Consider the following 13974-nt stretch of genomic DNA (forward strand, 5'->3'; position numbering starts at 1 on the left):
CTGTTTCCTTCTTGCTTCTGAAGCAGCAAAGGCCTCACTAAACCCCCTCTGCCAGTAATCCTTGTCTCTGAAAAGACTTGTTTTTTCTTCTCAACTCACCTCTGACATGTGGTTGACTATACTTTTCTTTCAAAACAGTGAAGCTAAGCCCTGTGCAAATAAGTGATCGCAGGACCTACGCCTGCCTTCTTAATTGAAATCTGCCTGCTGCAAAATGTCTAAACACCAGGGGCAGGTTGCTTAGTTAGCTCTGAAGCTGTCTGGGCAAAAACTTTGGAGAAAGGCAAGAACACAAATACAAACTGAACAAGGGAAGAAGGGATCTGAACAGTAATCAAGGCGAAATGTGCGTGTATGGGGGGAATTAATCCCCTTATCCATAGTAATATAATGCAATATAAAGCAGAATCAATCTTAATATTCACATCACAGTCAATACCCTAGTGCTTAGCTGTCAGCAAAAACTGAAGTGGAGCCCTGATAGAAAGGAAACCCTTGGACATTAAGCAACATAATTTACTGAGAACTATGCACTTTCAGGCTCCTGAGCTAAGATTCGCTGTGATTTAATGTTTGATATCTTATTCCATAGCCACATGCATTTTTTGTCGTCAATCTGCAATTAAAAGGACTGTAATTTAATTCCAGATGTAACTAAAAAGCTAGCCTACCATTTTGTTTTAACTTAGGCCATAAGCAATTTTTTTTTGCTTCTCATGAATGAACATACCATACTTTGCCAAATCCCCCTTTCTAAGAAATTATTAATTTTCCCCATGCCGAATCAATGGTGTCAAAGAACACAAAAATTACTACAACCCTCCAAACACCAGGAGGCATTTATTAGTGTGCCCTCTTCATATAGCATAGGGAAATTAGTTTGTCAACATTGCTGAGAAAAAAGATCTGGTACTTAAAATATGACTTCATAAAAAAGAAAGGCTTTGCTGTTGTCACTACAAGCAAATATTGGCACACAGCATTCACCACTTTTGCCACCGCTTCTTAACTTCACCCTTAAACAGTCTAATCGTTAATACTCTCAAGTCCTGAGCATCAGAGTGTTTTAGTTTTTGTTAGGTTTTCTCTTCAAATCAGATGCGTCCAGAGCGAACAGTATATTCAGACATGTCAATGCTGACAAAGTTTACTGGTCCCCTTTGCATGTTCTGTATTAGAGGAATAAAGTGTTTTTGAATCGCATACATGGTAAATGTTTGTGAAGTGCTTTGACGAATAAAAGCACTATATAAGCATTAGGTGTTGGTGTCATAGCAGAAACATCATTTACCTAGGTTAAGCCCTAACACACTTGAATGTGTGGCACAAGCTCAATAACTAGACTTCTAAAAACAGAGTCCTTTTAAAATGGGATGTACTTCGGCCATCCTACAGCTGTAAATCCTTAGTACTATAAATATACACAACTTCGTGGTATTAACCCCATCTCCTCCTTTCACTATTCCCTACTGCTGAAATCCACTATTCAGAAAACTTCCGTTTCTTTTATATCTTCCTTTTTTTGTTTGTTTGCTAAGCAAGCCAGATTTCTGCAGACAGGAGGACATGGCTAACATGTTCCATGGGCAAAACGTAACGCTTCCAGAATAAAGATGCAAAAATCTCTGTCATAATACACAGGAACGTATGCCTGGGTACGCACATATTTGTGCACCATTTCTAGAGACACATGCAGGTCCCTGAGCAACTCAGAAGGCTCCAGCCCATTTCCTGCCTGGTCAGGGCTGTGTCCTATGGCAGATCCTGCACTAATTGCAGGGCTCCACGAGAAGGTGGCCTGAGTCAAAGAGAAAGTTGCCGGCCAGGCTGTTCACTTGCTCTCACTCTGCAATTGGCTTCTGCAAGCTCCCATCGCTCCTTTAAGAAGCTGCCACACAAACAAGGCAGCTGCTCTGTTCCTTCCCTGATTGCAGCCAGAGGGGGAATGGACTCTGCGGACGGTGACACACGATCATTTTCATCTACATTTCATTTTACATCGGGATTATGAATTGTAAAATTTGCTGCAGATTTATGGCACCCCCCTCTCCCCTCCCCTCCCCGGGATGAGAAGCAGGGAAGGAGGCAATGATCAAAGATGGCTGCGGTGCCCCGAGCAGCCCGAGCCGGAGGAGAGCCCCGCGCTGCTCGGCTGGGCAGAGCCGCGGCCCGCCTGGGCTCTTACCTGTTTTCTCTTTGATTTCACACAGGACACTGAACAGAGCAGGCTTCATCCTGTGGCAGTTCAGTGCATGCTTTCTGCAAAACAGACAACACAAAACACACGGGTTAGCACCAGCTATTGAGAATATGGCGCCTTTCTGCAAGAAACTGCTTGAATTGCCGCGCTGCCCCGCGCCCTGCAAGGCGGCGGGGATTCAGGCTCATGCGGAGTGGCGCCCCGGGGGCTCGGGCCGGGGCAGCGGCGGTAGCTTGGCCCGGGGCGGGTGCAAAGTACCAAACATCCCGGGGAAAGGAAGCGAGCCGGGGTTTGACCTCGGGGACAAGGGGCGCAGGGAGCGGGGTGGAGGGGGGGCGCCCCGCTGCTGCCCGGCCCCGCCAGGCCCGGCCCGACCTGCTTCTGGGCATCACATCAGCTGTGTGCAAATGCCCCGCGATGCCATGTGCATCCGTCACCGCCTGTCTGCAGCCCTTTCCATGCCGCTACATTGCACCTGATTTATTGGGGGGGAGGGGGGGGGACGGGACTTCCAGACTTCGCCTTCTTTGTTTTGTATTTACTGTGATTGGAAACATTGAGGGTTTTCCCCCTGCAGCAATATCTTGTCAGCTTCGCAATTCATCTGCCGCCACTTCAGGGGCAGGAGGGGAGGAAAGAAAGTTACACTTCTTAGCAAGCAAGCGAAGCCTCCCGGAGCACAGACCGATTTTGGCAGCCGCTCCGGGACGGGGGTGCGCCAGGGGGACAGGCTGGGAGCGCCCCGAAGGCACGGCGGTGAAATGGGACTATCGCAGCGAGAGCGGTAGTGCGGTCAAATGGAGGAGAGGGATGGGATGAGCATCGCGAAGTGATAGATCTAGCGACTTAAAAAAAAAAACAACCCCAAATGAATAGCAACTTGGGCTCTGCCTTTGCTTCTTTGTATTTCTCCCACAGTATTAAGAAGTTGCTCTAACGGTGAGACTCCGCAGAGAAACAAAAACCACACACACAGACACACAAACATACAGACACACACAGACACACACAGAAAAAAAAAGAGAAGGTTTAATTAGACGAAACCAACTTTGCTTGTGCCTCATCCAGGCTTTGGTCAGTGATGGTCATGATCTGATGGAGGATGTCTCCGATGTCCTGCTTCCTGCCGTCGCCGTCTGCCCCTTCGTGTCCGTGGGGAGGAGGCAGAGCCATGCCCCCCTGCACCGAGTGGCCGGCCAGGTTCACCCCGGCCAGAGTCTGCAGCATCCTGGACTGATCATCCATGCTCCTCCCGCAGCCCGGGCGGGCGAGCGGCGGCGGAGCGGAGCACGAGCCGGGCGAGCGAGCAAGGAGCTGCTGCCTCCAAAAGAAAAGGCAAATAAATCTCTGGCTCTGGCAGGCAGCGGCAGTTCCTGGCGGGAGAAAAAAAATTAAAAAAAAAAATAAAATCTATATAGGTGAAGAAAAATAATAATAATAATAATAAAAAAAAAAATCAGTATTTGGGCTTTGCCCGGATCTCGGTTGTTTATTCCACGCTCCGCTCCTTCCCCGCGCAGTAAATCACCCTCTTCTCTAGTTACAATCTTCCTTCATCATCATCATCGCCAGCATGTTTGCGGCGGGCACCGAGCACTTGAGCAGCTTTCCTCGCAGTTCGCGTGTCCGGGGGGGGGTGGGGGCGGGAAAAAAAAACAAAAAACAAAACGGGGGGGGGAAGAAAAAGAAAATCTTCCTCCACCGCTTGGCTTGTTCCCTGCTGCCTTTTTGTTGCCGGGTCTTTGGTCCGGAAAGAAGAGCGAGCGCCCGGTGCTTCTCGGCCCGAACAACACACACACACACACACACACGAGAGAGAAAATCGGAAATTAAAAAAAAAAAAAACAGCGAGGAGGAAACAAAACAATCCCGGAGACCCCCCCCCCCCCGCCACAGAATAACAAAAAAAAAAAGCCGAGAAAACAGTAACCAAAAAAAAAAAAAAGTGTGTGTGTGGGGGGGAATTAAAAAAAAGGGGGGGAGTTCTTTTTTTTTTTAATTATTAAAGGAATGAGTTGCCCCCCCGCCCGACCGACCGGGAGTGGTGTGTGCTGATGGGCTCGACAACAACAACAACAACAAAAACCCCGGAAAAATGAGGAAAAACACCTCAAAAGTTTGAAGTTGTGAGGAAGAAAAATAATAATAATAATAATAATAATAATAATAAAAGGGGAGGTCGAGAGGAGAGAAGGGAGAGGAGGAGGGGGGGTAAGAAAAAAAAATTAATGACACGACTCTCGGCAAAGCACTGTGCAAAAATATCCGGCAGCGGGAATTTATGAGGCGGCGGCCGGTGACTGTGTGTGTTTTATGTTGTTTGATGGCCGCTCCGGTGAGGGATTGACAGGCTGCCAACGCCACTCACTCACCCGCAGACGTGTCACCCTGTGAGAAGGCGAGCGCCGCGCCAGCTCCGCGCCGCGTAGGCCCCGCCCCTGACCCCGCGCACGCCCCGCCCCCGGACACGCCCCTCCAATGGGGGCTGCGGGACGGGGCGCCGCCGGGGTCACCCGCCGCCAGCCCGGCCGGCCGGGGCCCGCGCGCCGGCGGAGCACCCCCCCCGCCCGGCCAATGGGAGGGCGGCGCGCGGGCCAGTGGGAGCGCGCGGGGCCGCGCCCCGCCCCTCGGCCCGCCCCGCCGAACTTCGGATTGGTGAGTTCGAATGGTCACGTGGCGGCGCCGGCCCCGCCTCCTCCTTCTCCATGGCAACGCGCCGGCGGCCCGGCTTCCGCTAGGCACCGGATGGGACCCCCCCACCCCGGCTTGGAGCTACTCGTGGGTGCCCACGGCATCCTCACGTGGTGATCTGGGAGGCGGGAGTCGACACCTCGTGGTGTCCTCACACCCACTGAGAGGTGGCCAAACAGAAAAAAAAGATCTTTTTCTGCAATTATTTTTTGGCAGTGTCCCACCTGGAATCATGAGGGGAGTCAAGAGCGCTGGAGGCTGGGGGGCACGGCTGTCAGCAACGGGAGTGTGGTGGTGCCAGCGATGATCACGGGACCACCTGCAGACACTGTAGCGCGGGGGGTGGCAGCGCCTTTTTGCAGGGGGTGTTTGTGCACCTGCCTGCATCACCTACACATCACCAATGACACGAATAATAACTGGGGAGCCGTATCTATGTATATTTTTGTCGTATTAGAATGAAAATGTCCAGTTTTTTTTTCTTATTTGGAAGCCCCTCGTGTGAGGAGGCCCCAAGCTGTAGTTGAAGCGGCTTAAGCTTAAATCTGTCACTGCCGGTGAGGCCTGTGCAGCTCTGAAGCTGCCACTGCACTCCTGAAAACTGCCTCTTGGGATCATGACTACAAAACCAGGCTGGTTTGGACCCTCTGGACAGAACAAAATAGGGGGTTTCTGGGAGCCCCTTTTCTGCACAAGGGGAATGACCCATTTGATGGCGGCCTTGCAGACAGCAGGCCTGGGTCACTTGTGACCAGCGCACAAACCAGGCCCCCCTGGCTTGGGGAGCGTGGGGACTGCCATCAATATAACGTAGATTCACAGATGTTAGGGGCTGGAAGGGACCTTGCAGATCATCAGCATGATATTGAATGCTTTGGGGGTGCTTTGTCACGGGATGGTTTTAGATGGGAGGGAACATGTCCAAGCTAACAGCTCCTCCTGTGTTTTGTAGGTGTCTGGCCGAAAGACTGAAAGAGAGGGCTTCATCTTCCTCCCAACCTCCCCTCGCCACCCTTTTCTAGCACAGCTGAGATGACTGTCATTTCGCCTGTTGCCCAGGCCCGTAGCCCGAGTGTCATCTCTCGATCTTCATGTCCGTGTGCACTGAAATCTTCTGGATGATTCCCGTAAGACATCTCTAGGCCTCTCCTGTCCTTCCCCACAACTAATGCCCCCACCAATGTCCTCATGACTTCCCCTTGATTGCCGAAACTTGAATGCAATCTCATCCCACTGATGTTCATCCAGAATGTTTTTGTAACGATTATTTTCCTTTGACCCTGACATCCCTCTCTGCTCCCCTCCAATGGCTTATCACATGAAAGATAAGCAGTAGTGTCTTCACTTTCCATACCCTCCACAGCCTCTCTCTTCCTTATCTGTCATCTTTTGTGCTCTATCAAGATGTTGATTACGGCCTTCAATTAGCCAATTATGCCACTACTATCCACTCATTACATTTTCAAACAGCTGCCTGCTTGCTCCTGTGCTGCCCCTAACCCGTGGAAACAGCTCCCTGTAGGTATTTGCAAAGTTACTGCATTATTTTCCTTCAAATCTTAAAACTTTTGCTGTGGCATCCTTGGCAATGGCTAGGCTGCTGATGCTCTGATGCTACTTTCTACCAGGCTGGCCAGCATTGTCCCATTGTTTCCCTAAACTCCGTTTATCTTTTGTTTTCAATAGGAAGACTTTTAAGCTGCTGGGGGCATTGACCATCCCTTGGTTTCTGATAACATAGTGCATAGAGCACTGGGGTCTTAGTTCATGACAAAACACACCTCAGCTTTACAATGCAAATGATGCATAATTTATTGAAAAATTATCTTTGTTTAAATTCATCCCATTTTATTCTAAAAGGGCTGAGGCATGTATTTTCAGTGACATCTAATAATGTGGAAAGTTTGGAAGGACAGCAATATACCAGAATGACCATTAGATCCAAATCATTTAATGACCTATAATTCAAGAACTTGGGCTTGAAAAAAAAATAATTGGACCTGAAAATTACTGTTTGTTGAGAATGCTAATGAGAATTTTTCTGCAAGGTTTGATAAAGCTTTGTCAGAGTTAGAAACAGTGTAAAAGAGGACTTAAGGTGGAATTTGCTTTACTCATCAGCTAGGGAGAGAGCATAAGCTTGCTGGGTATTGTAAAACAAGTAAATAAAAAATGGATATTGATAGAGGTCACACAGGAAGACTGTAGTAGGTAGGAACTGGAGCCCAGACCCAGCATTGCAGCACTGTTAATTGCAGGAACGTTTTAGTGCTGTCTCTCTTATAAAATAATATTTATTTTAGACACACACACACAAATTTCCTTTGCAACTATTTTAAAGAAAACTTTCACACTTTAAGAATATTTAAGGAAGAAAAAAAATGATATATAGTACAGCTTGTAGTATGGTTACCTTTGCTTGTCTCATTCCAATAGACGCCATTTGTGATACTTTTTAAGTTTGGTTTTCTTATTTGAATAATTTTATTAGAATTTTGTAGCATGTCTAATTCTAATATTTATTAAAATACATGTAGATGCAAAACACCACTTTATGCTTACGATTATTTATTAATGCCACATTTTAAAATATTACACAGAAAATTTATTCCAGTACACATTAGTAAATAAATTATGCTTGTAATTTCTAATGCATTTTTAATTATAAATTTATCCACGTCTCCTTTTATTTATGATAACCGTTCTCGCCATTGCAACACAGTATATATTAAGGGAGACACAATTAATTACACATTCTTGGACACTGAGCTTGACAACACATACTTTGAATCTGATTTTTTTTTTTTGAAAGATTCAAAGTGTCCTTGCTGGGACTCTTATTCTAAAATCATCCATAAACAGAAACAGTGTCCACATTTTGGAGATTACTGTGTACCCAAAATCAGTGGATACATGGTGTTCTGTGGCTGGTTGTTAGACGCAAATGTGTAAGAATCAAGCCTCCTGGAAAAAGAAATGATTTATTTTCCAGCTCTGTTTCTTTTAGACTAAGGTTGGTGTACAGCATTTCAGCAGCTGTGGTGGCAGCTCAGGTCTTTGGGACCCTTGGAGCTGCGCTAAAAAGATCTTACTGCATGTGGGGATAAAAGGCGGTAGAAATGTAGGTAGAACACGACAGCCCGTCTCGCCAGGATGGGTCTGTGCCAGCCCGCAGCGCCAGGCTCCTTTCCCAGTACTTCGGCTTAGCTGTGATGGGACAGGACAGGGTGTCCAATATTCAGCGCAGAGCTTTGCTCTTGCTGACGAGGCTGACATCAATTCCTAAGGAAGCGGGAATCAGGAGCCAACGTCAGCCTTGTGCTTCATTCGCCACTGCATCTGCAGGTATTCTTCGCTTCACGGCATCTCGTCACGATGTGGTGCTCTATTAGTGAGCATGCTCATTTAGAGTCACGCAACATCCAATTATAACGTTGTTTGGGCTACGACTGACGGAACTGGATTCACGTTGTCGTGTTTTTCAAGATGGTAACTCCCACGGTAAGTGAGAAGTGGCTCTACATCCGCCGGCTAGAGACCCCCGACCCCGAGCTGCGGCCTCGATGGCTTTTCCCAAGCCATGGAGGCGGCCCCACAGCGAAAGAAGCGACCTGCCCACCCCGACCAGGCCGCTACCTCGACGGGCGCATCATTGCGCCTGCGCAGAGCTGAGCCAGCGGCCCTGTCTTCGGCCTGCCGTCGGCGCCTGCGCGCTGAGCGGGCGTGGCGTCACTTCCGGGAGGGGGTGCGCTTCCGGGTCAGCGGTCACCGTTCCTGCAGTCCGGTGTTGGCGGCGTCTCCCGCAGGCCCGGAAGCGGCCGGCCCGGCCTGGCCTGGCAGGACGAGGCAGGTGGCGCCCGTAAGTGCCCCCGCGGAGCCCGGGGGGGATCTTTTCCTGCCCCACGTCTGTGCCGCTGCGGGCCTCATGCCCAGAGCTCCTCGGTGGGGCCGCGGTGGAGCCCGCGCACGGAGCTAGCAGCAGGGGCTGGGTCCAACGCACAGCCTGGGCAGAGGGGATGTCGTTCGGGCGTGGCGCAGGGTACTTTGCGACCCAGCCAGCATGTGCGGGCCTGCCCGCGCCGGCGCCATGACCTCCCGTCGTTGGGTGTGCAGCACCACGTTATGCCTTCCCAGTGGCGTGAGCCTTTCATCCGCACACGCCGAGCAGGACGGAGCTCGGCTTCCCCTGCCTGCGTCAGCTGGGCAGATTTTGGAAAATAAGAAACACAAAAAGCAGCGTGTTTGTTTCTCTAATAGCTCTTCCTTGTGCAGCGGGCACGCTGCTGTTTGCTTTGCGCGGCTGCCCCATCGCTCTGCTCCTCTCACTGGAGCATCGTGGGAAGCACGTCTGGAAAGCGTTGCTGCAGTGCAGGTTTTAAGATAAATGTTTCCCTCCCCCCCCCCCCCCCCGTTTTTTTAAACTAAAACATGCACTGAGTTCAGAAATGTAGGGCCCGAACTGCTGAGCAGCTTTGAAAAGTCAAAGGTAAAGAGGATTAAGATGAACAGATTTGAGCTTGCTCAACCATAGCTGCATCTGTGCTTGGCTTCACGTCCCAAGTGCTAAATCTCCACCTCAGATGGAAACAGGTTGGCCACAGGGAGCCGGAGCCTGTTACGAGGAGAGAAAAGCGTGATCACAGTCTTTCTTGTCCAAAATGTATTCGGTTTAACTTCATTTGCTGTAGAGCAGCAGCCAGGCAACATGTCAATTTCTCAAGTGCTTTCTTTGGAATATGCTCCCATTTCCTAAGAAATGCTATGGAAGATACAAATAAAGAAAATAAATCCCAAACTGTCATTCAAAGCTTAACTTTGGGTGGCAGGAGAAACAGCGTAAGAAATTTGATTCATGCCAGTGTGTGAATTGTCAGGAAATGTTTATTTTTAAAGGGGGGGGAAAATCAATATTGAGAACAAAAACACCAGGATTAAATTGGGGTAATCGTCCTACCTTTTACACTGGATTTCATATTGCGTTTAACTTTAATTACATGTGGTGCAAAACGGCTGCATGGAGAAGTACAGTAAGTGTTATTCGTGGATGGATTCGCAGAGCTCAAAATGTCAGTCTGCAGCTACGAATATACTTTTACCATTGATACAGATGAAAACAAGGGCACCTGGCTTACATGAACATGAGATGACTGTCTGATAGGATGCCAGTCCCAGTTTGTCCCCTTTTGCCTACATAGTAACAAACATCAATCTTTGTGTATCCATTCAGCACAGAAGCTGCTTCACTCCCACTGTCTATCTTGCAACTAAACTGTACTCTGGTTTATTTCATGCTGCCTGTAACTGCTACTTTGTAACTGTTTCTATTCTTCATGACTGCTCTAAAACAAAAGGGAAGCAGTTTTCAGCATTGTGGCCCCATGGGCCAGATCAGCTGTGCAGGGCCCTCAGGTTGCGGGCCAGATCCCATGCAGGGTCGGTCCAGTGCGGCACACCCAGATCTGTGTGCAGGCTTGAAGCTGTGTTATATAGTCCCCGGGGCTCACTATGGGTCTAGAAATTTGGCTGCAGGAGAACGCCTGTTAATGCTGCCAGCCACCAAATATCTGGAGCTCTGCAGGCCTTATTTGAGCACCTAGTGGAAGGCTTAGAAATGACCAGAGCTACCCATTTTCACTACTGTATCTCTTCAATTTCAATAGCAGTGAAACGGACCCATTCCTATAGTTATATACGTCAACTGGTAGTCCTGAAGCTGATCTTTAAGGAGCGATGTGTAATCCTGAAGTCAGATCCTTAAGGACTGATGTGCATATTTGCAGTAAAAGTATATGAAAGGGATGGTATTTGTAACTTAAATATTTAGGGGTATTTTTTATAGGAAAGTCTGATTACTTTGCTTTTCTGAGGGCAGAGCACTTTAACTGATTCAAGCTATATTTTGAATATTTGATTTCTTTAAGAAACTACTTTGAAATTTTGTGCTGTCTGAAATTTTGGATTAAAAAAAATTAGCTAAATTATAAAAGCTGTTTTTTAAGTGTTTTTTGCTGGTAGGGTGTTCTGCCTAAATTGTAAGAAAATTTCAGTAGGTAAACTATCGCACACATACTCTTTCTCTCGCTCGCTCTCCTGACACTTAAGTGCCTTAATCATCTTACTGTACTTCAGTGAACCTACTTGTTGGCTTAAAATTAGGCATGTGCATAAATATTTGGGATATCCAGAGCTAATTTTTTGCTTTTATTAAAAGTTCTTCTCAGTAGCAAAAAGAAATAAATAAAAATAAACCTGTGGAATTTAGTATTCTTAAAGAAAAATTATCTAAATGTCAAATTCTGTATTAACAGGTGTCTCTGAATTCTCTTAAGCAAGCAAACTGATAGAGATGTAAGCATGGTAGACTTGTCGACTCTTGTCACTTGTGGAAGTTGAGCCGAGGGGAAGGCAGTGGTCACAGATACAAGACTGGCTTGTTTACCGAGAGCAGTAGTGTGCCCCCTGCCCAGCCTGTAGCATAGTAGCTGGGGTCAGGAGGGACCTGATCAGATCATTTAGCCTGACCCCCTGCCCCAGGCAGGAATGAATGCTGGGTTCACAAGACCCCAGACAGGTGATCATCTAACCTCTTTTTGAATTTGCCCAAGGTAGAGGCGAGGACCACTTCCCTAGGAAGTTGGTTCCAGATTCTGGCCACCCTAACTGTAATATATTGCCTTCTGATCTCTAACCTAAACCTGTTTTCCATCAGCTTATTACCATTGTTCCTTGTCAGTACAATCATAGTATCCTGGTTGTTTAAAGGCTGAATAGGGCTCCCCATTCCACAGGACTGAGGCTGAGAGTCTGTGTAGAGAAAGGTAATTAGCTGTGTTAGTCTGAAGTCAGACAGGGAAGGGGGGCACCTTCCAGACTAAGCTGTTAGACTCTAAGGCAGCCCTGGCCAGCGTATCTCCAGTTTGCAATGAATGTAACTTGCACCCCACTCTCTGCTCCCTCAAAGCAGGGAGGGGTGTAGCGAACCCTTTCTGGGTGTGTCTCTAAGTTGTTTGTTGGTGAGTGGAATGTGTTCATATCTCTTTCTGGGTGTGGTGTTTCATGGCGGGGTAGATGGATGGGATGCTCCTCTGCCCAGGAATTTCTTATTTTTTTGCAAAAATCTAGTTGGTCTGATAAAAGGTATCACCTCTACCACGAGTCCTGATTGCTTTTTACTTTAAACTTGGCGCACTCCTGCACTGAGTGCAGCACATGCCCAGAAAAGGCATCATGTTAGTTGGACCCATCTCACCCAGGGTCTGTATAGATCACACGCTTCAGTGGGGCTTTTTGTCACTTTTATCTAAAGCTGATTCAGTTGGCTAAAACTTCCCAAAAACCCCGCTGCATCACCCAGTCTATACAGACACTGGGTAAGCCGGGTCACAGTTCCTCTTTCTGTAGAGTTCTGGTTTGTTTTGGGTTTTTTTCACATCTGTCAGCAGCTGAAGGTATTTACTCTAAGGCCCTGCCTTCTGCCTGATTCTGTTTGAGGTTGTGGTGTTCTCAGAGGAGGGAGGAGGGCCTTGACTTTATTTTTTCAGTGCAGGTAGACATTTTAAGCATAAAACTGAGCAACTTAATAAACTTCTATGTAAAACCCTTTCTGTCCCTCACAGAGTCAACTATGGAGCCTGCCCTTGGCTGTAGGATCCTGGGTTGCTCGGGGTCTGCATTAGGTGTGGGCCTCTTGACCTTTTGTTCTCTGGCCAGCGCTGCTGGGGGCAGTTCCCTAAGGAAAATTCCTGCCAGGAAGTGGGCTTTGCAGAAAGGTGGTGTTACCTTTCTGAGGAAATCTCGACAGGGAATGAGCATCTTCCACCGATTGTGGAATTGCACCATCCAGGCTATGGGCCCAATCAGTCTACTTCCACATGGCTTCTGAAAAATGGGGGAGGTTGCTGCAGACCTCTCAAAGAATGTGGGGAGTGATCTGAATGTAAAGGGCCAGGGCTTGTCAGCTTTGTGTGTGGTGCTCAAGCAAGTTGGAGTGTTACTGAGGGCCTGGGACATGTCTCTTTCACCACGGACAAGCATTTGAAGTACAAAATTTATTAGCAGACCAACATGTAATATATGACAGTCTTATCTGGAAATAATAATACTCTAATATGTGCAAAATACCCACTAGCAACTTAAGGCTGTAAATGTGGTAGAAAATTAAAAATCCCTAATAAAGTGCAAATAAATCCATTTATAGAAATAATGTAAATGAACACATTGCTTTTTATGTTTATTTATTTATAAAACTTGTAATTCTGGTTTTATTTAGCCTTGTGTTCTAGTTGAAGCATGGAAATTGGGACTCTGAGCTCCTATTATTTTCTTTGCATCGACTCGCTATCATTGATTCCATGATTGTAGTTGCATCACCCTTTGTGTCTCAGCTTCCCCTTTGCAAATAGTTATATGATGCATTAATCTCAGGAGCACTGAGACTTAATTGATGTATTTAAAGCATTTTACATAACTCTACCTTTGGAAGAATACAAAATATTGCTTTTTAAGGATGGTGTTATATAGAAAAATCACCTCTCCATTCAAATATGTATTGTACCTTCTACTGTTAAAAGTAACCCTTCAGTTCACTCGAGTAAAAATGATAGAGCAAAAAATACCTGTTTACCCAAAGTCCTATTACATGCACTCACGGTTTTAGTGTCTCGTAACCGTCCTTCCTCTGGATCTACAGAAAAGTGTTCATCAGTAATAGGAATGGCATATTCTTTTAGAGCATATTTTTCTGGCAGGGTCCTAATGTGTGCGTATATATTGTAAATGAATGTGGTCTTTAATCCTATTTTGAACAAATGTACCCTTTGTTTTGCTGTTTTTGATTAAATTCTAACATACGTATACTTTAATTTAAGGAAGGATAGTCTTATCTTGTACCATCAGTGTACCATGATATTATCACTTTGTGCTTTTAGAGTGCATGTTCCATAATACTTGGACAATAGCCAATATAAGAAATTCAGCATAATCATGGACGTTAAAAATTAAGCAGAGTGTTTGAACATATTTAGATCAGGCAAAAGCCAGGCAATATGCTGCTTTTGTAAACTGCTTCTATCCAAACCGTTCAG

The 13974-nt window shown here is 46.9% G+C and overlaps 2 protein-coding genes and 1 long non-coding RNA gene across 7 annotated transcripts in view; 2 read left to right on the plus strand and 1 right to left on the minus strand.

Annotated features, from left to right (window-relative positions):
• Positions 1-4739, minus strand: part of PBX3 (PBX homeobox 3) — a 127091-nt gene extending 122352 nt beyond the window's left edge. The window contains exons 1-3 of one of the 4 annotated variants that reach the window (XM_090021269.1): positions 4573-4739; positions 3249-3573; positions 2186-2259 (exon numbers count right to left, since the gene is read on the minus strand). In XM_090021269.1, the coding sequence (XP_089877395.1) occupies positions 2186-2259; positions 3249-3445 (271 nt within the window). In that variant the 5' untranslated portion in view covers positions 3446-3573; positions 4573-4739. Of the gene's footprint in view, positions 1-2185; positions 2260-3248; positions 3974-4572 lie in introns of those variants that run through there. The other 3 variants (XM_090021268.1, XM_090021270.1, XM_090021271.1) reach the window with 3 other exon arrangements.
• Positions 1176-3408, plus strand: LOC149855226 (uncharacterized). Its single transcript, XR_016438430.1, has 3 exons — positions 1176-2014; positions 2211-2288; positions 3269-3408. It is a non-coding gene; the product is annotated as an uncharacterized LOC149855226 (long non-coding RNA).
• A 3855-nt stretch (positions 4740-8594) lies between the features above and the next one.
• MAPKAP1 (MAPK associated protein 1) overlaps positions 8595-13974 on the plus strand; it is a 135332-nt gene continuing 129952 nt past the window's right edge. For both annotated transcript variants that reach the window (XM_090022890.1, XM_090022891.1), the window contains exon 1: positions 8595-8750. The gene's annotated coding sequence lies outside the window, so the exon portion shown is untranslated. The remainder of the gene's footprint in view (positions 8751-13974) is intronic.

The sequence above is a fragment of the Crocodylus siamensis genome, chromosome 11 (assembly GCF_052110815.1).
Source record: "Crocodylus siamensis isolate JL-2025a chromosome 11, ASM5211081v1, whole genome shotgun sequence".
In the NCBI taxonomy this organism is placed as follows: Eukaryota; Metazoa; Chordata; order Crocodylia; family Crocodylidae; genus Crocodylus; species Crocodylus siamensis.